Below are 25561 nucleotides of genomic sequence, written 5' to 3' on the forward strand. Positions count from 1 at the left end.
TGTTTTTGATATTTTTTTTCCTTCTTACTGTTCATTAAAAAGCGTTCGACATGCAGCATCACAAATTACGTTAAGGCGGGGCTGTACCACCGCTGCGCCAGCCCATGTATACCTTTCTAGCCACCATACCCATGTAGCTCACTTTACCCATGTCGCCAACATCTATCTTGGCCAGCCAGGGTTGGTATTCAATTCATTCAATTGTTCGATTTCAGGTTTTATATTTATTTTTAAAATTCGGGGGTAAATACACGCGCTATTTTCTGCTTAATATAGGGAAAAAAAAATTAGTTTTTCGTGAAAGCACACAAAAGTTCGAGGTCTCGCGGGTTAAATTTACAAGCGGCGTAAAAATTTATTCGATTTTTTTTTTATCGAAGGGTATAAAACTCAGGGTATGTTTCAGACTAAGCAGAGAAAAGTAAGAGTTCTTAAGAACACATTTCAGAACTTAGCATTTATTTGGTAACAATATACTGGCACTACATAGCCTTGACCAGTTTTGACGTACGTGCAACATTTTATTTGCACAAGTTGAGTGGTCATCGACTTTGTAGGCATCCTTGTTAACATATATAACCATCTGTATATTTAGCATTTATGTTTCCATACGAAACCTCTAAGGTCTTACAGCTACCATTAGGCACAACAATGCCAACGTGGCATTTGTTAGTCCGGGATACAGCACAGTTGCGTCGTGCCAATATTCCATAATGATAAATACTGCATATATAATTGTATATGTAGTGGGGTGCGCTTGATTCCAGAAAGTACTGGTTAAGCTCCTCAAGAAACGAGACTACATCGTCGGTCACGGAAATCGAGAGAGGTCTCGTCAAATAACTGACTCGGCATATTCTCAAGTTTCTCGCGGCCGCCTCGGCAGGCAGCTTTTTTTTCCTTCTTTTTTTCAGAATTTGTGAAAGAATCGGGTTGTACTCAATTTTTCCCCCGATTTCCTAAATTACTCACCATCACCCCCCCCCCCCAAAAAAAAAAAAAAAAAAAAAAAAAAAAAAAAAAAAAAAAAAAAAAACGCCATCCAATCGTGCGCCAATAGGCGCAAGAAGGATGGCGATATAGCGCTGTGTCCGTGTCCATTCTGTGTTCGTCCTCCTATCTACATTCCTTCGCCTTGCATCTACCACTGCTAAAAATCGTTAGGGCGCAAAAATCGGGTGTTACCCGAAAACGAACACATGTATTATGCACTGGATTAAGGTGAATTATAGGAGACTTCAGCCCGGGCTTCGTCTCAAAAAGCTGGGGCAGGGGGGCCCATAATTCATTCTAACATGTTTAACATTGGAGCCACATGATAACGGAACTTGGACACCTAACGCAATTTCGTTAATTGCTGATCAAATATCCTGTATCCTGTCGTGGAAATACGATCGAAAGGGAGGCCCCCTTTTTACGTCGCCCTGTGTTTTGCTTATGGACTGGAGTTTTGAAGCGAATTAGCACGCCGGCCACTGCTTTACTTTCAACGATATGCAGAGGTCCCAGTGTGACTATATAGGTAGCTTTACCATTATTATCAGTAGACGTACCTGGCAAACACATCCCGTGTTTCCTCTTGCAGTTGACGGCATCCGTCGACTCAAGGCTGGGAAATTTAATCGCTGCAAAATCATTTCTAAACCTAACCGAAGCAAAACCAAGCAAAACAACGCTTTCGCTTCGCCTAACTAGGTTGAGTTTAAACCTCATACCATTTTTCATGGTTTGCAGTCAGTCCCTCTGTTCAGTGATGTCGGGAGAGAGTGAGGAGCTAGACAACAGAAAAAAATATAGAATTGGGACAAAATGTGAAATATTTCTTATCCCCGCCACAGTCAGCCTCATGTCAAATACTGCCACTAAAGCACTGTCAAGGGACTTTAACTGCCACCGCTTCATTTCTCCCTCTTTCGGAGAGGGAAATAGAAAGTAAGCGCCTCCCGGACAAGCCCCCTAGCTGTTATTTCCACGGTCTGATACGATCCCTTTCTCCCGCTTTCGGAGAGGGAAATAGAGAGTGCCTCCCGGACTAAATAGGGTGCCTCGATTTGCGCCCGCTCTCCGCTCAGCAGAGAGCGGGCGCGCATTAAGGTACCCTATCCCGGAAAAGTCCCCTGTTATCTCGGGTTTTAGTAATCTCCTGGTCTGATAGCGCCCCGCCGCGGTGGTGAAGATGCAGGACTACTTTGCCAGAGTACCCGGGTTCGATCCCGACTGCCGACGGCTGCATTTCGATGGAGGCAAACGAAGTGGCGTCTGTGTGCTGTGCGATGTCAGTGCACGTTAAAGAACCCCAGATGGTCGACATTTCCGGAGTCATCCACTATGGCGTCTCTCATAGCCCGAGTCGCTTTGGGACTTTAAAACCCTACAAACCAAACCAATCCTGGTCTGATGGAGTTTACCAATCCTAGTCTGATGGAGTTTAGAGTAGTTGCGTTTGTGTCGTGCGCCTCCCAGTGTTCGCGTTTTCTACTTTTAGTGCAAATGCAATATTTCCTGAGGCCTAACATGGCCTTCAGAATGTGCATGACAGACACTGCGCCGTTCCTTTCCTGTAAACCAATTACTAATGAAAGCACTAGTAGGGTAAAAATATAAAAATGCTAAATAGTGATGATGGCAATTAATCACAAATACTAATAAAACAATAATCCATAATTAGTCGGAGAAAACAATAGAATGAAAACTAAATATAACAAGAAAAACAAATAAAATAAATTTAAAAATAGAGAAATAAAAAGGAAAATAAAAACACTAAAAAATTAAACAGTAAAAATTACAAAAATGTCGCTGTAGCGCTGCGCTAATGCTTTCACATTCTCCCAATGTAGTTTCTGCTGTCACCTCTAATTTTAGTACGAATGCAATATATTGCACGAGGTCTAACCGGGCCTTCAGGATGTGCGTGGCTTGTCCTTGAGTGTGACCTTGCCAAACCAAGCAGCAACAGCTCACCCGTAGTCAAGCGCCAACTGAGGGCTGCATCGCGGGCCTGCTGCATAAAAGGAGGTGGGGAGGGGGCCGCTTACAGCCTCTTTAACATGCGTGTCAACGGACGCTGACAAACGTCCCCTCCGTCACACCTCGGGACAGGGTTCAGCCGGACAAGAGGATTGTCTCGCTCGTGTGGCACCGACAGTGACTCAGCCCCGACGCGATGCAAATGGAATCTTGTTGAGCGCCATATGGTAGCCTGCATAGGCGCGCTGCATTGCTACGGCACGGCAGACCATGCCAGGAACGCGCAGTTAGAACAGGAGAGAGACGCCGTAAACATGAACACGTTGCCTAACATGTGTATATCCTAGAGCGCAACAAAATAGAAACTTACACAAAGAAACAAAAAGAAAAAAAAAAACACACAACAAATATACCGACCAAAAGCTAAACCGAAATAAACCGTGACGTCAAACAGTTTAACCTTAGTTGAAATTTTTTTATCAGTGCACATAAAATTAAATTTGGGGAATATTCCAGTAGTGCAGTAAAGGGATGGTATAGGGACCACCGAGAGAGGGGAAAGGGGGAGGGGAACTACATGCATATTAGCCCAGGGCCTTCAGATTCCGGCCCTGGGTGTACTCCCATGAAACATTCCGAGACTGATGCATCTTTACAGTGTGTTCGACATCATTTTCAGTATTTTCTAACGCCTCGTATTCGGGTGTTTTAAATTGCCTGGAGTGAAAATCTGTGTGTCGCATCTGGCGCCCTGTGTCACTCGCAAATAACGATCGCGTGAGGAGGGTGATTACGAATGAAAGCAATTGATGGTGATAGGAACAGTTATGACAGATAATGATTAATAATGGCTAAAATGACTTGTAATGACCAATATGTTAAACTACGACTTGTATGACCGCAACTGATTGGAAATGAGTAAAAATGCATAATTCTTAGCGATGAGATGGTAGAGTAAAATTACTATAGGCATTACTCATCATTACTGCCTATGACTACAAAACAAACAATATGTCAAATGACAACTTTAATGACTGCAGCTGATTGGAAATGAGTAAATAATGCTTAGCTATGAGCGGTAATGACTACAAAGACTAGGCATGATCATGACTGCTAATGACTACAAAACAACCAATATGTCAAACGAAGTTGAATGACCACAACTGACTGAAAAGGAGTAAAAATGCTTAGCGATGACAGGCAAATGATAGAAGAGAGAGGGTATACGCTTTCGCCGTTCTCCTCTTCAAAGACATCCAAGAGATTAATGTTTTGTGTTTACAGCAGCTTTGCTAAAAAAATTACCACTCACGAGGTATACTTAATTACTGCCTTTCCTGTGTTGCTTGCTGGTCTTTACCGTACCGAAGAAGCAGGGATCGAAATTGTAGTGCACACACGTGATACAAATTTAATTGCGTCATTGTGTATAGGGAACGGCGCGCCAGGTCAAAACGATCACTGTACAATACTATCTGTCTGGTATCCAAACTCCGCTCGTAAAAACAATAATATTAAATTGACAAGACAATTAAGGAATTTCAAGAGACAGAAATTTTATAAGGTCACACAACCGTCATGTTGCTGATATGTTGTGCACTTGGACAATCCTGGCTTTCATCTCGTTAGAAACATAAAAAAACCACGCACCCAGCATATTCGCGTAGCGAAAACGGAAATGCACTATCAGAGAGCTATAAGCACTTTGGCTCACGGAGATGTGCGGTTTACAACCACCATCATCATCATTCCGATGAAAGCTCGAGCCTGGCTCGCGGTTCGAACGATGCAGGCATGTATTGCGGCCGCGACGTCCGGACGATTCCTGCAGGGGTCCCCAAAAGTTACGGCTCAGCCTCGAGACTTACTAACAGCTTAATATCTGTTATCTCACCTGCGTGGCCGAACGAAACCGGGCTTTCGACAACGTGTCATCTGATTAGGATCCAGCTTTGAAACAGCTTCGCTATCTGTCTGGCATCTTGCGGCAGTGAGTGCTACCTCGACTTTGACTTATATCCTGCTCCTAAAATTCAGACGGAACGTGCTGTAAGTTAATAAATTAGGGCGCGCAAGTTTGTATACTTCACTGTCCTGCATTCAGTGACCGGTCTACGTCTGTTTGACATATATAGGCTTAGCAAACGCGTGAAAAGTCCGTGACGCACTTTGCACTATGCAGCGCGTGCTCTAATCGCATTTATGCACAATGCATTCACAGCCCTCTTAGCTCAATCATGGCAGGTTTTTAAGGCAAAAGACTGTCCAGCGTAAGTATTAGGCTGGCATTTGATTTCTGGTGTTAACAGTGGGTAGTTGTTCTGATCCTTTTTTATTACATTTCTAGAAATCCAACAAAGAACATGTAAGTAAATTCTTCTCAAATTCGTGTTTACACGCTACTCCGATTTGCGAAGCAGTCGTTGAAAGATGGTTCGGCAGAGCATTTCACTTTTGCTGAAACAGTTGCACACACTATGGACATGCCTATACCTCTCTAGCGGATTCGTGACTGATTCGCGAACATATGCATGTCACTACGTGGGGCATACGACGAAATGCGGATCACCCCACCTCACTGCCGACTTCGTCTGGCCGCTTGCGATAAGTTCAACACGCACGCGCAGATCGCCTTAAGGGCGCCAGATGGCGCTACACGTTGGCCGGCGGCGCGCCCGCTGGACACGTCGGGACTAATCAGCGCTTACGCAAGGCGCACAGTAGCAGATCGCGCTCTGCGCTTGGGGAAGGCAGTGTAAACAGAAATATGCCTGCGAGTTTTTTTTATTGCTCCTAACGAGTAGGAGCTAGGGCTTCAATTCCAGTTTCAAAGACAAAGCAGCGAAAAATGCAGCACTTGTATTAAACACATCCAGAAGCACCGTACATCTTGGCGTGTTTCGATCTGCAATTACGTTATCTTTCAATCCTGCTGTGCTCGTTTGCATCAAAAATTTTCGTCCTAAGCGGGTCGCGACATTATAAGCGTTTACTACCAATGAAACACAATGGATCACCATATGCTGCAGAGGATTACAGGATAGACCAATTACTGTGCTGGTAAGTCTACTTTTACTCCTTGTGCTCAGATTGCCGCATAGAGAAGAGATAATGCATGCTAGAGTATGTATTGCATCAATAACATATTGGATCAGTCAGTTATCTAGTGCACACGCACATTAATTAACCCACTGGTCCAGTATATACCCACAATTGTGTCTCATGCTAAAACTGTGTAATCGATAAAACTTAAATTCAGCATAGTGTTGAGACTGAAAAAACGTCAGCAGCATACTTAAAGGGAAAATGAGGGCAACTCCACCTACTCATACTATTTAAGACAAAAATAGCTTCACTAATTTTTCTGGCTACGCTCATGTATTGAAATGAATGGCAGTGCAATATGCCATTTGGTACTGATGCACACATTTTATTTGCGAAATTGGCTGGTGATAGCCGCAGCTGTTTCAACTTTATTTTTCTTTTGTTGCTTATGACAGCTCCGTTACAGGTGTGGGTGGCCTTGGTGTAATTTGAATGTGATAACTCTATCGATGCAACCAACTTTTGTTTGTTATCAGTGTCCCTGTAAAGAAAGTGTTCAGAACCAAATGACTTATTTAGCTCTATAGCTTGCTTTTATAGCCATGTGCTTTATTTATATGAGTGTCACTAATGAAGGCAGTTGCCCATTTCTTCATTGCACACTGCAGACATAGGATGGATGTAGTCAGTACCCCAAACGTATAATACAGTCACTTTCAACCACAGCCATAAAGCAGCATAAGCTCCATACCACAAATGCTTTCACAGTGCCAAGCAGCTTGTATTTCGTCACAAAATTATGAAAGCCCCTCACGACTTCATAAATGAATGTGACTGAATATCTCTCACTACAGTTCCATCAAGTTAGTTTCAGTAAGGTACGCCATTATGACCCATACAAGGCATACAGACGAAGCTTCACTAACAGCAAGCATCACCTGAAACACCAGACGGGCCCTCACAGTGGAGTCACAGGCAACTTGACCAGTCAGCTATAGAAATAGAGCGCGAGAAATATCGACGACTTGACTGAAGGCGTTCTTTCAAAAATCGAAATGACAATGTGTCTTAAATGCATGTCAAAAACACTAAATACCCCCCCCCCCCCCCCCCCCATATATGTTTCTGCAATTAAATTTACCATGTAAGAGACTCTAGCTTCCTACAAGCATAGTTATAATCCGCTTGACAAAACAAGTGTAGCAATTTCATGCCTTTCTTCAACTAGGCATTAAAAGGTGGTGTCGCAGTATGGGACGATTTGCAGTGCCATCATGCAGGTGTTTTGACATTGAAGTTCTCAACACATAATATGTAGTACATTATTTAGTGCTTATCTATAACATTAATTAATATGCCAGGTTCCATTTTACCACTAGTGTGCTGCACTAATGACACAAAACTTTGTAAGTCAAGACCTCCTTTCCAATGGCAGTGTTAACATTTCCGAGCAAGACCGAAGCTGCGAATACCTCTCAGAGGCCTCCAGCCAATGGCATCAATTGGTTATCGTGATTAATTGCACGTAAATTTGCCCCCGCAATGTCACGTGATGTCAACACTCTTTAGCAGCGCCACCTGGGAGCGGCAAGCAGGCAGACAGTATATGCGACAGGCGCTCGTGTGTGTTTCCTTCTTTTTTTGTCCTTGTCTTCTTTGCGCTACGTTTCCTAAAATGCGAATGCACCAACTCGCCCAATTTAGCATTCTTATGCGACAGGTGTGTCACTGCAGCTTGGCTAGCACTTTTAGGCCATTAACAGTTTTGTTTTCTGCCATGAGAAGCTCCAAAAGCCCTTGCACTGCAGTGACGATAAGGCCATTTTTTGTATATGTATGTAAAAACTGATATGGACATTTCAGGTGCACTACAATGCTTTAAATAAATGAGGAACCTAATTGCAATATTTGGAAAGTCAGGCGTTCAGTATTAGTTAACCAGTCAGGTAGCTAATACATCTTAGCTGTACTACATTGTTGCACACCATCGCTGACAGCGCTATGCCGAAGAGTGAGCTCTTCTTAATAAAAAAGCCTATTTTTATATATTCCCGACAGTGAGACACCCTGCATACACTAAATATGAAGCTCCTACTGTGTCCAAACCCATTCAGTCGGCAGCAGCAGTTTGCACAATGTCAATTAACGGAAAATATTCCAATGCTGTCATGGAAGCATGCTAATGCTCTACCGAGTGCAATAAATGTCAGGCAGCTGGTCAAAGAATAATGGATGCAATAAATTCGTCCCTGAGATCACGCATCCCACTTAACTCTTGCCAGACTGTGCTTGAGTTTCAAGTGTCCAGATCAATGAAAGCATTATTTTGTTTTCTTCTTTGCAGGGTGCCTGCGTCAGCTATACATCGTTCCAAAGCGTTGCCACAGTGCCATTTAAACCACCAATGCAGAAGGTCGTTCAAGCACTTTCCAATGTTGTCGCCAAGTGAAAAAATTAGGCGACAAGAACACCGCAGAAATAACGAAGGAAACGAGAGTGCCAATCTGGAGTGGTAAAATAGGGGATAAGCTGGACGATGATCCAAGCATCGGTCAATGTCGTCACCTGCTTGTTGTTGTCGTTTAGTCTCTCAACTAGTCTGCTGCAACCATGGGACTCAATTCATTTTTCTCTGCATCACTTCGAATACTCCTTTTCTGGTTCGAAACTATTAACATTTAACATTTTGTTGTCTATTTGCAGAAATGACTACGGAAGCCACAATTCCTGCAGTGGTCGGTAATGAACACATCCTTTTTTACTTGAACATGAACTGTGCAGTAACACACATTTGCGGGGGCTGTGTTTTGTAGTTCTTTAAGCATTGTTCCTCTTTACCGTTGATCAGCACTCCTCTGCTGACCTTTACAACGTTGGTACCATCACACTGCATGCTGGGCTACTGTGCACACAGGGCACAAGCAAGATATGTGATATTGGTAGTGCCAGATGCGCAGAACAGTCCAGCGAGCAATGTGGTGATCCTCGGGTTAAAGAAGGCAAGCGACGCACAGCGCTTACTGGCAATCAACATGACATCACAGCGATAACTGTCACTGACAAAAAGGCAAAAAAATCAAGCAGGAAATGGGACTTATTCATAACAAGGCCACTGAAATATGTGTTGACTGCATCTATCACTGTACAGTAGGACCCTTGAGGATGTATGCGCATTTTTTTCAGGTTCTGCCTCATCCTTCCGACCTCAGGAAATAAATGTGTTGGCAAACTGTATGCATTTTAGAGGTGTTGCATACAGTGCAGTATTCCCGTGTCTGCGTTCCTGAATTGGTTGCCATTCGTTGCGATTCATGAAAAAAAATTAGTGCAGAGCCCTACCGCACTAGATTTCTAGATAAGAAATAAAAAAAAAAACTGACTTCATGATGCACTCATATGCCGAGAAAGTGCTTAACAGTTGGACGAGTTATGAATAATACAATACACAATAAATATATAGCACGAACATGCATGCATACGTCTGTCAAAAAAAATCACTGGCAGGTGAGAGGTTTACCAGTATTTTGAAAGGCGATGCTGCAATTCATAAATTCGCCTAAACCAGACCAGTCGGAGCAATATTTACTGCAAAGACAGTTTAGAGCTTCGTGCGGCTCTGTTTGCTGATGTGGCAGTCACACAGCTGGCAGGTCAAGGGCATGTCTGCAAGTACCTACTGCCCAGAAAAAGCAGTGAAGTAGCTTGTGTAATGAACCACAGAAGGAACACACAAAACTGAAGACATACTACACATCTAGGGAATGCACAGTGTGGTGCTGTTAGAAGCTGAGGTGGATTTTTTAATCATGCCTAAATTAGTCATGTCCAATGTAGTTGAAATGGTTGTTTGGTGCATCTGACTACATTTAACTGGCTAGCTAAGGTTTCTTTGGAGCAGATCACACACGTCAAAGCACAGAGATATCTTCTGAGTCTGCTATTCAGACAGATTGAGTTGAGGCAATCCTTTCAAACTAATGCAGCATGGTAGCTTAAGGACACCAGTGCTTCAAATTTGCACGATTACCTTGTTTGGCTTGTAGGAAAACTTCTTGAAGTATAAAACTATATGCTTGAAAACAGAAGCAGTTTTCAAATCTCAGAACCCAAGGATGTCATTTATTGCACTGCACTGCTATGAAAGTAAGTTGTCACCTCTCTTTTAATATAACCAACTGTACAGATGTACACTGCCATTTTATAGTAACAGTTTGAAGAGGCTGACTTTGGCAAATTTCAGTGTCAGCTCTACTGCTGCCATTCGTGGTCATCCGACGTCGAGATTTGGCCTCAAGTGTGCCGGCTTCTTCACACGTGCAGTGTGTGCAGCCAGCAGCACTCACTTTTCCTTCGATTCTATTTCCCACACTTGCTGCTGCTGCTTCTTCACGCACTGCCAAACTTAATTCATACTGGTACATAGCTTCACTAATATATGACATTGTCTCACACAATGCCACACAGCTTTCCAGCTCCCTGTTTACTCTTTCCCGCCATTGCCACCACTGGCCATCTGGTTCACCTCCTGGAACCTCCCCTTTCAAAATGCCCTCGACATCTTCGTGTTGTCTAGATCCTGCTGTAGTGTCTTTGAAGTACGCAAAAAGCTATGGAGGAGTTAAACCACACCTAACCATGTCTGACGATGCTTAACTGAGCTGCTCTGTAAACAAAGTTCAGCCAGATTGAACCACAGACATATTTTTTTACCACGGACACTTTTTATTCCAACAGAGTAAAACAGCATTGTTAAAAAGCTTATTTTTTTATTACATTTTTTTTCGAGCCGGTAATGCAACCTAGTTGACAACCATGATGACTACGTTCAGCTTTTAACAACCTTCTCAATGAGCATGGAAACTGTTGGACATCCTGTGGACGTCCAAGGGAGTTTCAGTGTCCATTCAGTTGTTAACCCAAAATTATCAATTCTGACCGCTCTTAATGGCATCCGCGTCTATCTCTTTTGTTTGTTCAATACCAGAAGTAGCAGTCACTATCTTTGTCTCTCTGGGTGGCAGTGGCATTGCAATGACAGAAACCTAAATCGGTGTCTCATCTGACAATATTGCCCTATAGCCTTAAGAACCCTAGACATATGAATCACTTACTGAGTGGAGGGCCATTTCACAGTGCCCCCTTATGTATTGGCATGCCGCGTGCAGCACCATGCGACTACCCTATGATGGGCGCCTGCCGTGACCTGCCAGGCTCTGGGCAAGGCGTGGTATACTTTGACCGCGGGGAAGGCCGCTGCCGGATATGGAGGGCCAAAATGAGCTGCCTGTTTGGTGACAACCGTTTCCGGGACGAGGCCAGCTGCCTCCATTCCTGCGGTAAGCATACAGAGTGCCTACTGTGCTGTTGCTGTGTTTCAAGGTATTCACTGAGGTAGTCCACTTGAGCATTGTGAAGTTAGACACTTTGAGTCCCGAGCAAAACTGTCCATAAAACGAGTTGTAAAAAGAAAAAAAAATGAATACGAACAACGCTTTGATATTAAGGTGTGCCCCTACGCATAGTGCTGTGCAGTAAATAATTTGATAAAACGTCTCCTAGCTTCAAGTATGTTGACTACATTCAGGCAAAAAATTAAAGCGCACTGCAGAATCTGCATTGGAGTAATACGAAAGCACGGATGCTGCTGTTGGTTGCTTCTAGTCGCTTAATTCACTTCTTTGCTCATTTTAGTCTTTGGTACTTTCAAATTGCGCACCAATTACTTCCTATGCCCTTTTTCGGCTCTACTTCCGGTTGCGTGAAGTCATATCCTCTACCTCACATTAATTCACTTCATGTTTACCCATTTTAGTCTTCAGTACTTTCAAATTGCGTGTCAATCCCTTCTTATGTCCTTTTTTCAGCTCTACTTCCGATTGCTTGACCTTACATCCTTGACATCATATCTACTATGGCACCCCTTTTTCTTTTCGCTTTCACTCCCACCTTCCTCCCTTCGCTTACGGTGCGGCTCAGGCGTCCACAAATAAGTGTGACAGATACTGTGCCTTTCTTTTCCTGTGAATCAGTTATTCTAATTATTATTTCTGCAGCAACATTATGTTACCATCTATCGATTAACACCACTCATTAACCTCTACCACTTCTCAATTACTCACAACTGCTGCAGACACAATTTTGCAGACATTCTGCGGACATGGTCTAGAGACAGAAATCTGTGAACATAGTGAAGTAATGCTTTTGCATTAATAATTACTACATAAGCACGGCTGCAATTCAAGTTACTTCTAACATTAAATTCTGAACTTACATCTATTGGCAATTTTTGCGAATTTTGTGGTCTTTTCAGTTTTTGCTGCAATTAGAATTACAAGCTAATACATGTTCTGATGTGCTTTCCCATCCCCCTACTCCTTTTACTGAGGGTGTTCAGGGGTAATTGAATGAATCTATGAACAACTGAAAATCTTTTTCACTGTGCTTACACAGCTTTCTTCTGAATGGGTGATACTTGAGAGACATAACAGAATCAGTTCTTGTGTGAACTGGCTGTTCCCTTTTATATCAGAACGGCTTGCCAAAAACATACGCCTCACCAATTAAACCAACCCCCCCCCCCCCCTCCCGCCAAAAAAAGGGGTCGTCACTAAGAAATTTGCACTTTTATTGCAATATTTCACTGCTGTATTTCTTGTAAAATGCATAAAACGTCTGTTTGCATTAGTCAATCTTTTGTGCTTATCAAAGTTTAGATTAATGCAACAACAAGCAGCCAAATTGGTCCAGTGCATACAGTCAAACCCATTTTTAGCAATATACCGCTGTGAACAATATATTGGATATAACAATGGAGAGCCGTAGCACCGTCAACTTTGTCGTGTGTTCTATGGTAAAATAAATGCATATAGCAATGCTGTAAGAGTAGGTTATTGGTTATAAAAATTAAACTTGGTAACTGAGTGCGAACCCTAGCAGGAAAGGAAAAAAAAAAACATCCACGAACACTGCTACCATGCCAGCTAAACTATGTCACGAAGTCCTAAGAATGATCAAGTCCCTTCGGGACATCATTTGTGCTAAAACATTTTATACTCAGCTTTGTGCAGCAGTTGAATGCCCTGCAGATAGATGCAAACAATATTGCTGTGAAGCAGTCAAATTTAAGCTGATTACATATTTTTGCCTGCAAATAAATGAAAAGTGTAAGTTACTTCCTCTGTAATAAAATTTGTTTTCTTTGTTGTTTTGGCTTAGCCCAGTTACAGCCATTGTTGGTTATAACAATGAAATTTTCGTGCCACTTCAATATTGTTATAAGTGGGTTTGACCGTATTCACCTATCCATTTTCTGAGCAGTTTCTATATTAAAAAGGCGAAAATGCAATGAGGGCAAAAAAATATCTGCACCAGATTTAGCTAAATTGGCCAAATGCAAAATTTGTGTACTAGCACATTGCGTTTCCATTTGCTCTCGATTTGAGGCTAGGGTATGATTAGGCTTCATTAGACAAAGATCAGTGGAACTGATGACTGCAGACCTCAGTAAAGCGCACAATAATATCCTATGATGGCTCAATGCATCACCTTAAGAACACTATGCGATAGTGGTGGGTTCTGGCTCCATTGTGCACAGTCATGACCAATTGATGATGACAACATGCAATGAAGTGTGGGAAAGAGTGGCAGTTAACCATGAAGAGTGATCGGTTGTGGTGCTAGCACAGTGCTCTCATGCAGGTACCAACTAAGCTGGTCTGTTCACGCCACTGTGGATTCGAAACTCAGGCTCGGTGGTGTAGTATGGCCATGTCTGGTTCATTTCTCTCTGCGGGTCTAGCTGACTCCAGACAAAAATACACACACAAAAAAGACAGCTTGTTTTGGAATGAGAGTTCTAGTGTTAGTGCATTAAAGTTTTGGTCCATAATTCTATGCATATTATTGTGAGTTGTCTATGCATATTTATGGGGCAAACCAATATTTTTCCTGTTCTATGAGCAGGTGATAACTGCCTCGCACAGCCCAGTGTTTAAATGGAAATGCCGAAGGTCACCTCACTGCCACATGCATACCCTCTCCACGTTTACTAGCAGTGGCGGTAGCCATCATGGTGTTATCTCTTGACAGTTAGCCATCATTCTGTGGGCCAAGTATGCAAAAGTATACCAATTCGGCAACACAGACTTAATCAGATTATGCGACTCTAACCGGTACCAAAATGATCTCTATTGCTGCAGTTACCATAAAAACCACTTAGACAGCATACCTACAAATTTTTTAAGGTGATAAAGGCCAAGCTATGTGCTTAGAAGCACAAGAAATTTTTTTTTTTCGTCGACATGCAGTTTTCGTGGCACGTTTTCTATGTCGCGTTTTATTTTGTCTGCATATTTAGTGCTGGAGTTCTTCCTTCCATTAGTTTTTTTCTCTTTTTTTGATAACATACTGCTGGAATGGTCAGTTGAATTTGCGCTTGATTGTATTAGGCTAGCAGCTTCTTCTGCATCCGTCCTGAGCAAGCTTATTCCTTGTGGTTGTATCACCGCATTTTTCTTTTGTTGTTGGATTCATGCAATGCTTTTCATATTGTTAATTCTTCTCTCATGTTTTGTTCTTCCCACTCCTGCCAAAGGCCCAAGACTGAGGTTGGCAGTATCTTGCAAATAAATAAATTAATATAAAATGGGGACACACCAGCTCTGCTTTTAAACGTATGAGGCGACAGTGTTAATGGCTCCCATCAATAACAACTTTTGTGAATCCTCATTCGAGTGCTTTGATACTCGTTTAATCGCTAATCCCTTAATTTCTGTCTCTATTATTTCACATGTACCAATCAGCCTTAGGCCACCCCATTGTCAAACACAGCCAGACACAGATATAAGGCCCTGCTTTAACAAAGTCGTACAAATGTGCTCGAGTGGCCTGGGGGTAGCATACTGATTCAGGATCCGAACATATGTTCCTTTCTCATCTTATCCCCTTAACCCCGCCGGGGTGGCGCAGTGGTTACGGCGCTCGACTACTGTTCCCAAGGACGCGGGATCGAATCCCGGCCTCGGCGGCCGCTTTTCGATGGAGGCGAAAAGCAAGGCACCCGTGTGCTGTGTGATGTCAGTGCACGTTAAAGAACCCCAGGTGGTCAAAATTTCCGGAGTCCTCCACTACGGCGTCTCTCATAGCCTGAGTTGCTTTGGGACGTTAAACCCTACAAACCAACCAAACCATTTTATCCCCGCACATGACAGGATCTGCCCAAGTTGGCAGCACCTGCCAACTTGGCAGTCTCGGGACATCACACAACCCGCTAAACAATCAGTGCCCGGTCATGTCACCTGCAAACTACTTCCTGCCAGAAGGCATGATTTTGTGCTCACAATGCTAATCCTGATTTTGGTTTGCGTAACGGGCCCCTAAATTGTGCTAAATTTTTTCCTTCAAGAGATTTCAACACTTCAAAGAGCCAGTTACTAATTTTGTACCTTTTTTGTTTTGTGTGCAAGAATTCTTGGCAGCACTATGATGAAGTCTGAAAAGGTTGACACCTCACAAACATGCACCCCCACTCCTGCCCCCTTGCTCTGTGGTGCAATTATGGAGCTGTCAAGGTACCCACAAGCTTCAGAGCAGCTTTTCTAAAATGTTTGAGCATCTAGAAATGCCGAATTCAAGACGTACCATTTCAGTAGGCCCTAAAACTTATTTAAGGAGGACATTTTTCTTTTTCACTTCTAGGGAACGAGGCTCATGAAATGGTAGCGTCGCATTCGTGGTGGTCGACGGCAGGTCCCGTGTTGACTTTCAAGACTGCTCGGTAGTCTGCTGGATTCTTACTGAAAAGGGCGGGAGACCAGCGAGGCGACGGCTCTGACGAAGCTCCAGCGGTTGATGATGCGTCTTGAGGGCAGTCATACCTAGCACCTCCACCAATTTGTTATGACAGGGGTTTGACGTCGGAGCGCTGAACAACAGGTCGAAAGGGCAGGGAGCTCAGCTGGTCAACATCAGCGCGTCCGGCACGAGACTCCTTTTTTTTTTTCAAAGTCTTTCTCCTTGACTTGTGCTGTAAGCTTCATCTTCTTCAGGACTGTTACAGTATGTTTCAGGAATGCTGTCAGGAAGTTTCAATTTCAATTTCATCTTGCTGTTTAGTTAGAAACCTCATGAAAAGTATTGCTGCTTCCAAGTAGAGTGTGGTATGTGGTCCATGCACTGGCTATCGGGAATGTGTAGGGGTTGCACATACGTCACTGTGGCAGCTACCTCTTTTGCTCGCGAGTCTATATATAGCATATAAAAACAAACAAGAACAGTTGTATATTAAGTTGCTGTAAATATCAATTCTGTAGCTCTTCCTGGACATGCTAGTGTTTTTCTGGCATTAGGAGAAGCATTCATACATTATTAGCAAAAAAACTGGATTAAATTATTTTTTCACCACAAACTCCTGACTCTGAGACCAATGACCCCCTTGACACTTGTTGCGAAGTGAATTCCTAAGCAAAAAAAAAGAGGAATCCATTTCCAGCTGGACTATTGAACTGGAAAAGTGTTTTCCTGGCTGGAATGGGTACCACTAACAAAAGCTTACTAAGTGCCCATTTTTATTTGGGAAAGGAGATTCGTGCAGGAAACCTGTCATGACTCATTGCAGTTTGCTTCTTTTCCCATTCTCCTTTCGGTGATCCACTTTGTCCTCAGTGTTCACTGGATTGCCACAACACATCTTCTCCTTGGTACTAATCTGTGAATCTGTGCTTGATCGCAGGTGGTGCACAACCAGAGGCCCGCTGCCTTGAGCATGTGAAGCTGCGAACCTGTGTTCCAGGCATTGACACGAACTCGTCGACATACTACAAGTACCACGGCTACTGCTTAGCCGTGGAAAGGGGCTACTGCCTCACATCACCAAGATTCAGCTCTGAGGAGGAGTGCTTGGACAAGTGCAAAGGTGCGTCTGCCATCTTCCTTCAGTCTCGCAAACCACGCACAGTGGGTGGCCTAATCACAATTTTCAGTTTCATTCTGCATCGAATTGCTGTGTTAACAAAAAGGCACGACTTCTTTACCCCTTTACTCTTGGCAAAGGCTGCACTTCCTACTTTTGCCATACATACATGTTGGTCACAAAAGTATATGGGTGTGCGAAAAAAAAAAAAAAAAGAAAAAATTCTAACCAGCCATGTAAGCCAACCACTTGAACTATTTGCAGCTCTGTGGGAGCAAGCATGCTCTATCAGTTAGGTACTTTGGTTGCGAGGCAGTGCAACAGCATTCAGGATGGGATGCATCGGCAAACATGAACAAAAATTCCTAAATACAAAAGACATACTTCTTAAAACTGACTAACATTTTCATTAACACAGCTGGGCTATGAGTGCCAATGGGGAGCTCGAAGCTACGGACAAGACAGTGTCATGTCGGTTTTTGATACAGAGAGAGAGACTCATTTTTTATAATTTGGCAGTGGGAGTGTGAGGAAATGTAGCCCTTTTGGTGCTGACGTGCTGCAGTGACCACGGTGTCTGATTAGAACTGCCTACCTTGCTGTGCTGGGTCACACATTTTCTCTCACTCCACCACTCTATAAAACAGCCACGTCGATGGCAATGATAGCCCGTTTTCTCACACCAAACGGCAAGGCCAAGACAGTGCTCTCGGCGAGGCATAATATACTGTGCATGCAGTTTTAACCGAGCGTTGGAGCCGCTGCAAGATGTCATCACCTGATATGACATTTAGAATAAGCTACTAGTGCATCTCATGTGCTCAGTTTCAATTTTGTGAGGTAAAAAGGGCCAGATGTCGTTGCACCACAGGGCTTCCAAGAATGAGTTTTGAAATGAAAACGGCGTCACGGGTCAAAAGATCATCATTATGCTTGTGTTGAAAAACCTGTCACAGGTTCACAGGTGTGCCAACAAACCTGTCATACTGGTGTCTTGCCCAGAAACAGAGATAACCATGGATGTCTGGAAATAAAAATAACTGAAAATACTAATAGCTAATGGCACTGGACTAAGTTGCATTAAGGGTTGATGAAGTGAGAAGTTGGAATAATAATAATAATAATAATAATAACAACAATTATTATTAATAATAATAATAATAATAACGGGGTGGCTGCCCTGATGGATTAAGCTGCACTGAGATGGCTTGAGGGTGATTAAGGTTGATTAGATTGGATCAACGTGGATTATGTTGGACTAAGATCAGACTAGGTGCATTAGGGCAAATTAAGTTGGTTGGAGTGTGAACTGCTTTTGCATTCACAGCATGTAAGTGGTTTCCGACTCTTTCTTTCCGCCACCCATGTGCTGCAATACCTGCGTCCGAATGGATGCTCTGTTTTGTTTTTGTTTTTCATTCAGAGGCAGCATTCACAGTATAGACATGCATCTTTTCTCGGTTATTGAGTACGAAAACACTCCAGGTGACCACGGGCCACTACTGTATCACAACCTTAAGGCAGACATTATTATATTTCATTTTTGTTTTCTATTTAAAAAAAAAAATAGGTATGATATGGTCTTGTCCACAGCTTCGAATTCCCATTGATACAAACTATTACTACTATGTAAGAAAAGAGTTTCTACAATAACTTACACCCACCACAGCTAAGTCATTGTTCCTGAAAACAATCTTTTTTTTCTATTTCAAGATCCTTATTTTACCAATTTTTGAAAGAGTTCACTGGAAAACCCAGTACTACACATATATAGTATCTTCCGAGAATGCACATCCTGTAAACTTATTAGGCCACATAAACAACTTCCGCAAGTGCTTACTTGAGTGTACGCACAGAGCACAAGTATCCAAATAAATTATCACTCATTTTACGCTCAGAACTCTTGCACTGTACGCAAGTCACCAGTGTATCATGCAAATGAAAGTTCCTGCTCTGCAGAAAAATTTGCCCACCTAGCCAAACAAGCACAGCTCAGGATGCAGGTCGGCAAGTTATTTGGCAGACTGGCTAAACAAATGCCTGATGCCAGAGATCTCGTCTAAACTGACTTATGACTAAACCGAATGAGATGACGCTGCTCTTGTTCTTAATTCCCAAGAGACAGCTCCCCTGTAAAAATAATGCACAGTGATGCAATCGCTGATCACATGGTTTGGACAAGCCATCGAAAGAGTAGGCCACTAAAGAGTTGCCCTATGCTTTACAAACAAGGCCCTTTGCTTTTTTGCCCCATCGCAGGGCTAGAGGACGACCCGCCGGAGTGTGAGATGGTTGAAACTGGCCTGTGTGACCAGTCCATGCACCTCTACAAGACGGTCTACTTCCAAGGAAGCTGTGTGAGGGACACCACCATCTGCCCAGTGCCACTCAACTTCAAGAGCCTCAACGAATGCAACGAAAAATGCAAAAGGTAAGTCGTGAGACATTTTCAACTCAACTCACACATAAAGCTCTCAGCACACTGCATCACATCTCAAGGACACATTAAGTATCCAGACTTCGCCACAGGAAGGGACACTCAAAACAAAGCAACTCACTTACTATGATCAAGAGGCCACTTTGACTGAACGTGGGTGTTATAAGCAAGATAAAAGTAAAGAAAACACCTTTAAACAGGCGTTGCTGCCACTACTGGTTGATACAGCGGGCAAGCTGTGGTGTGACAAGTTAGCTTTTTGTATGCGGGTCCCCAAAGGTAGGCTACACAGCCATCCACTATCGAAATGTGGCGTCTGCTTCAATCTAGGCATAAAGAAGCAGAGCCAGGAGAAGCGTGAAAATTGGTATTTATCGAGGAGGAAGTTGTCCTTTGTGTCTCGTTTAAAGGAGTGTATGTGGCTTAGTATGCTGTGCTGGTTTAATTCCTGCCCCTTAACTTTCCAGACGTGCAACGAAAATGCTCAGTTATCAATCCATGCTGGTGCCACCTTCCAACAATGCTTTATGTGCAGTGCTATTTTTATTCTTTATTAGTAGTTCAGATGTTAAAATCCCTCTGGTTTGAACACCACATTGACAGGTGTTACACATTGTTGCACAGTATATGGCAAGCAAATGAGTTGCCTAAGGCAGTACAAAGTATGCAGAAAGCAAAGCTTCATTTGGTCACTAATACCTAGAGAGCTAGCACATTCAAACAGTGCATCTCTGAGCCAGAGATCGGCGCCTGGACTGGCACAAATAAAGTACTGTGTCCATGCAGCTTTCCATGAAGGTAACATTCTCACTTTGCCTGCAGACAGAGCTCCATGCCCTAATACACTGCATTAAAGGGCCACTAAAAAAAAAAACAAATTTTCGACAGGACACAGGGAGTAAGACAACATAGCACTGTGTGTTGTTTTACACCCTGTGTCCTGCCGAAAGTGCGCCATTTTTCTTAATGATCTTGTACCAACTGGCCCAGATACTCTCTGCATTAAAGGGCCCCAGACATAAAAATTTTAAATCATCCATCATGCTCCTGTAAAAACTTTTCAGTCTAGCTTATGTAGCACCCGAGACATCGATCATTTAAAACGACTTCTTTTTGTTTTCTCTCTCTATTCATAAGCCACAACCAGCCTGAAGAAAGATTTATATTACAGGCAGGGAATAAGCATCACCCAACAATACATAACCCGGCTCCATCGTTTACTTCTTGGCCACTCGTCCCCTTGTCACAACATGACAGTTACCTGCCTGCTTCATCTACAGGCATTGTTCCGGTTTTTAAGGATCCAATGTGGGCCCTTCATGGGCGATGTTGCGTGAGCTATACAAAATAATCACAAGGCAAGATTTATAGACGATACCGGCACTGAACCTTGTGGCAAGGAAGTTAGCTCGAAAAAAAAAATTTAATGGCTCTCTATTGTGTACAACAACTGTGAAAGAAACAAGAACAGCATTAATTTGTTCATAGTGAGGTGCTCTTTTTGTTTTTTCTTTGACTGTACAGTAGCCCTTAACCTCGATGTGCTTCCCACACATGCATGAGAGCTTTTTAGCATGCTGCTAAGAAGCTGCATGAAGATCACCGTAATTGGGACAAAGTAATAGTCAAGCCTCAAAAGATTGAACAAAGAAGTTGCAAATTTTTGGCTATATCAAATGCTTCTAAATATATTTAAGTTCTTTAAACAAACATGCAAAATTCTTACTTTGCATATCGAATGTAGTTTGCTGTGAAATAGATAAGTCAAATTGCTGAGCACCATGTGCCCGCTCGGATGACATGCTGGTACACTTTCCTTTACTACACAGGTGAGTGGTGGTGGCGTGGCAAGTGTTCATACCATGGTTCATACGTTATCTTGCCTTTGCCAAGAGTGCTGCAGAGGATACAGCAGCAAGAATAGCTGGTAGCCAGGCAGTCAGCACTGTTTCATGTGGACCTGTTGAACCCAATGATGGTGTCTCAGAACAAGTGGCACGGGCAGCAGTAGCCTTTCAGTAACCATCCTGTGCTCCTGTCGGCATAATGAAGGAGGTGAAAATGGCGGAAGCAATTGTTTCACTGTCCTATCTTTCATGCAACACGGCCGCTTGCGGGAAAGTCGCCCTAGCTGGCGTTGAGCCTGCATCGGTGTGCACTGGTGGTGCTGTGCAGGAAAAACAATCAAACTGGCATTAAGCGCTCGTTTCTGCTTCTTAATGAAGCTAGCACTCCGCAGAAGGTTGCTCTCAGCTGTTGCCATTCTACAGGTGAAACTGCCTTTCTCCTGTGCAAGTTTCTTTGCAAATTCTGGCTATATCAAATATTTTACAATTTCTTACCTATAGTATGCTGTAAGCTTACTTCATAATAAGAGTAAACAGTATAGTAGCATAGTTAACTACTAGTATGCAGCATTCTGAATACTATGTTCTCTGCTCAGCTTTCTATATTGCTGCAGCTAAGCCTGGTTGCTTACAGCCCAAAAAATAAATTTACTCATTTGCTTTGCAGTGCACAAGACGATATTGCAACTCCAGAGCCGGTACTGTGAAAGACTGCCACTGTTGGGCAAGAATGCATCATGCATTGGCTGTGACATCACACGGAGACTGACCATGCAGCATGCATGTTACCATCATAAAGACCCTTATCCAAACAAGAGACTCTGATCTTTCTACGCAATAAAATTAGGCTGGGGCAGTATATTTAGCATTTAAAATCTGTAAAACTGTGAGGGGGTGTAAATGAAATAAAGGCAAAACTGCCTTTCTCCTGTGCAAGTTTCTTTGCAAATTCTGGCTATATCAAATATTTTACAATTTCTTACCTATAGTATGCTGTAAGCTTACTTCATAATAAGAGTAAACAGTATAGTAGCACAGTTAACTACTAGTATGCAGCATTCTGAATACTATGTTCTCTGCTCAGCTTTCTATATTGCTGCAGCTAAGCCTGGTTGCTTACAGCCCAAAAAATAAATTTACTCATTTGCTTTGCAGTGCACAAGACGATATTGCAACTCCAGAGCCGGTACTGTGAAAGACTGCCACTGTTGGGCAAGAATGCATCATGCATTGGCTGTGACATCACACGGAGACTGACCATGCAGCATGCATGTTACCATCATAAAGACCCTTATCCAAACAAGAGACTCTGATCTTTTTACGCAATAAAATTAGGCTGGGGCAGCATATTTAGCATTCAAAATCTGCAAAACTGTGAGGGGGTGTAAAATGAAATAAAGGCATACAGTGATTGGAATATCTCCCCTTCCAACCTCTTCACTCACCACCCGACATATTTCCTCTGTTCTTCTAAGCTGGGGATTGACAAGCACATGCAGTGAAGCACTTGACACTATGTAATTTGCAAGGTCAAATTACTGAAAGCAAACTCACTGAAAATTCAGTTTCTGAACTCTGTCGCCTGGCCTGGAAGCCTAAAGCAGGGGTCTCAAACATGTGGCTTGCGGGCTGCATGTGGGGGCATGCTAGCTTAAAAATTTTCAGCCTTTGCTTTGAAAGCACGTGCTAGCGTCATGACTCATCTTTACTATCAGACTCATTTTCCAACAATAAGTTAAAATGCATCATCTCCAGATGGTATGTATTTGTGAAAATGAAAAGCCCCTTAACCTGCTTGGACTTCGCACAGGTATTGGCTGTATTTAGGAGTGAGATGCCAGACAGAATCATCACCTAACCAATATTTTTGTTCTTTTCACGATAAGTGACTATTAGTACCCTATTAGTGGCCATCAGCAAGCCATGTTGAAGCAGCGACCATAAGGCCTTTAGGCAGAAAAGAGAACAGTGATTTTACTTTTCACGAAGGGGAAAGTAAGGTATAAGAAAAATACATTACTGATTTTTTTGTTTCATTTTATTGATGCTGTTTACTGTTTTTATTCATTGCTTCTGTTGTTAGTTTTTACTGTTTCCCAGGCCTTGATCCATAAAGGAATAAATTTCCTCAATTTGGCCCGCATAGCAATATGAGTTTGAGATTCCTATTCTAAAGTATTAGCATTTTGTTAGCAAACAATGTTTTAATGCCTAGTTAGCATGCAATTGCAACCAGAATTTCTTTGAAGGAACATTCCAAAATTATGCCTTCATTATTTTTTGTTCTCATCATGCTCACAACTTCCCCTAATGAAAGGAAGGGGGCCATGAGGTGAACCTAAAGTGAGCTGCTTCAGTTATGACTGTTGACTCCATGAGTGAAAAATGATCGCATACAGCCTGAATCTTTCACACTATTTGACCTTTTTCTTTTTTCACAGCTAATAAATACATTACACAACAGCAACTGAAAATGTGTAGAACGCAGGGTATCTTGCATGCTTTGTCAAAGAGCTTCCTGCAGCGTTTTGTGACATGTTTCCAGCTGTAGTTTCTCCCTGCCTTTCATCGCATTCTGCAGTTCCATCGCTTTTTCTCGAGCACGGTTGATGACCTGCTCTGGAATCTTGGCCAGCCTGGCGACATTGAGTCCATAGCTCTTCTCGGCTGCGCCAGGCTGAAGGCTGTACAAAAATGTCACCACCTCTGCAAGCAGAGGTGGTGAGAGAGCAGAGAAACATTTCATAAGATTAGGCAACATCATGAGACACAAACCCATTTGTTGGTATTTTTATGCATTGCTTGAGCCCTAAGTTTCAGCTCAGCAGGTGACGGTTTGTCTCAGTGCTGCGATATCATTTTATGTGCGAAATTAGCTACACATGAAAGGTCAGATAATGAAACGTATACAAAAGTTCATAGAAGCGCTTAATTATTCTGTCACGAAACACTATCTACAATAAGGGTGGTTTATGACTTACCTTCATGATTTACATCGAATGCTGTATGGTAGTTCACAATGTTGTCAGGATACAAGCTTTGCAGCTGTGTAACAGGTGGGTAGTGCGTGACAAACAGGGTGAGGCATTCCTTCTGCATGCACAAAAAAGGGAGAGTGGCAACAAGAGGTAAGGAACACATATTTAACAAAGGTTCTCCTCTTCTCCCTGACAATATTAGATAGCTTAGGTAAACAACGGCATTTTATATTTCTGGACCGATCACGTTTGAGCTCTGCATGCCGACTACCCACTAATTTTGCTGAACAAACACGAACAGCACTTTCAATGATATAAAATTTTGCATGTGCCACTGAAAGAGTGGGACACAGAGCAAAAAAATAAATTGATAATATGCAAGGAATTTAGAGAAACCACTCAAGTGGATAACAAATAACTCTGCCGAACAATAAAAGCAATCTGTCGCAAACACCCACGCATGCCAAAGCTGAACAAAGAAAAGTTGTTTCCAGGCACAAAGATCAGCTAGCAAAGGAAGTGAAAAATACCGCGTTGCATATGCAAGAAAATCTGCATCAGTCAATTTCAATCTTCTATCATTCTTCAGGATAAGGAGTCTACTTATACTGACCAGCGCTATCCCCAACACATATTCTACAGATCCGTTTTTGCATTGTGTTGATCATCTTTATTGTGCTATTTTTTGCTCTTCCAAAACTTCTTTATTTGACTTGATGCAAAAAACATGTGCAACGCTCTTCACATGAATTATTAATTTTAAGTTTAAGTTTAAGCGTTCCCGTTCCCCTTAGACAATATCAGACTGGAACAATATTTTGCAGATGGCTATGCAGTGCAACTAATATTGTATAAATTTGTATTATATTTTTGTTGTTGTTCGCTCTTGTTCGTATGCATCCATGCCCCCTTGCTTGAACCCAAGGGTCTGCAGTATGTATGTACGTATGTGTGTGTGTGTAATAAATAAATAAATATTTTATGATGACGATGGTACACTGCAAGGTGGACAGGCAAGAAACTGCTCTAACACCAGCAATGCTTAATGACTTGCCTCTTCTATGATATGCCGAAGTGTAGCCCAAGCAATGGCAGTGCCATCATGGGTGGCCGTACCACGGCCTAGCTCATCCAGGATGACCAAAGAGTGGCTGGTGGACTTATCCAGAATCTCCGTGGTCTCCAGCATCTCACTGAAGAAAGTGCTTCGCCAGCGGGTGATGTCATCTTCAGCACCCATTCTGCTCATATCAAACAAGGCCAAGGTAAAGAGTACATTTATCAGAGGGGTGACAGCACCAAATTGAGGGTAGGTAGAAGTTTAATGTAAGAAGCATAAGTTAAATGCATAGTGAAATACAAACAGGCATGCAGTTCT

The 25561-nt window shown here is 42.7% G+C and overlaps 2 protein-coding genes across 2 annotated transcripts in view; one reads left to right on the forward strand and one right to left on the reverse strand.

Moving 5' to 3' along the window:
- Nucleotides 1-11181: 11181 nt before the first annotated feature.
- LOC146175479 (papilin-like) lies at nt 11182-22115 on the forward strand. Its single transcript, XM_084581865.1, has 4 exons — nt 11182-11348; nt 16742-16924; nt 19181-19352; nt 21873-22115. The coding sequence occupies exons 1-4, from the start codon at nt 11195-11197 to the stop codon at nt 21910-21912; spliced, it is 549 nt and encodes a 182-aa protein (XP_084437991.1). The 5' UTR covers nt 11182-11194; the 3' UTR covers nt 21913-22115.
- Nucleotides 22116-23378: 1263 nt separating this feature from the next.
- The window catches only part of LOC146175480 (DNA mismatch repair protein Msh3-like), a 31515-nt gene continuing 29332 nt past the window's right edge, over nt 23379-25561 (reverse strand). Inside the window, exons 16-18 of the mRNA XM_084581864.1 lie at nt 25238-25424; nt 24187-24298; nt 23379-23911 (exon numbers count right to left, since the gene is read on the reverse strand). Of these exons, the coding sequence (XP_084437990.1) occupies nt 23712-23911; nt 24187-24298; nt 25238-25424 (499 nt within the window). The 3' untranslated portion in view covers nt 23379-23711. The remainder of the gene's footprint in view (nt 23912-24186; nt 24299-25237; nt 25425-25561) is intronic.

Source organism: Amblyomma maculatum, chromosome 10 (assembly GCF_055883805.1).
Source record: "Amblyomma maculatum isolate TAMU_Amacu chromosome 10, ASM5588380v1, whole genome shotgun sequence".
In the NCBI taxonomy this organism is placed as follows: domain Eukaryota; kingdom Metazoa; phylum Arthropoda; class Arachnida; order Ixodida; family Ixodidae; genus Amblyomma; species Amblyomma maculatum.

What these genes read in the sequence shown, in the direction of transcription:
- LOC146175479 (XM_084581865.1), top strand. Translation starts at nt 11,195, where the DNA reads ATGATGGGCGCCTGCCGTGACCTGCCAGGCTCTGGGCAAGGCGTGGTA. An exon ending in CAGCTGCCTCCATTCCTGCG is followed by an intron (nt 11,349 to 16,741) that starts GTAAGCATACAG and finishes GCTTGATCGCAG; the next exon opens with GTGGTGCACAACCAGAGGCC. An exon ending in TGCAACGAAAAATGCAAAAG is followed by an intron (nt 19,353 to 21,872) that starts GTAAGTCGTGAG and finishes TTTGCTTTGCAG; the next exon opens with TGCACAAGACGATATTGCAA.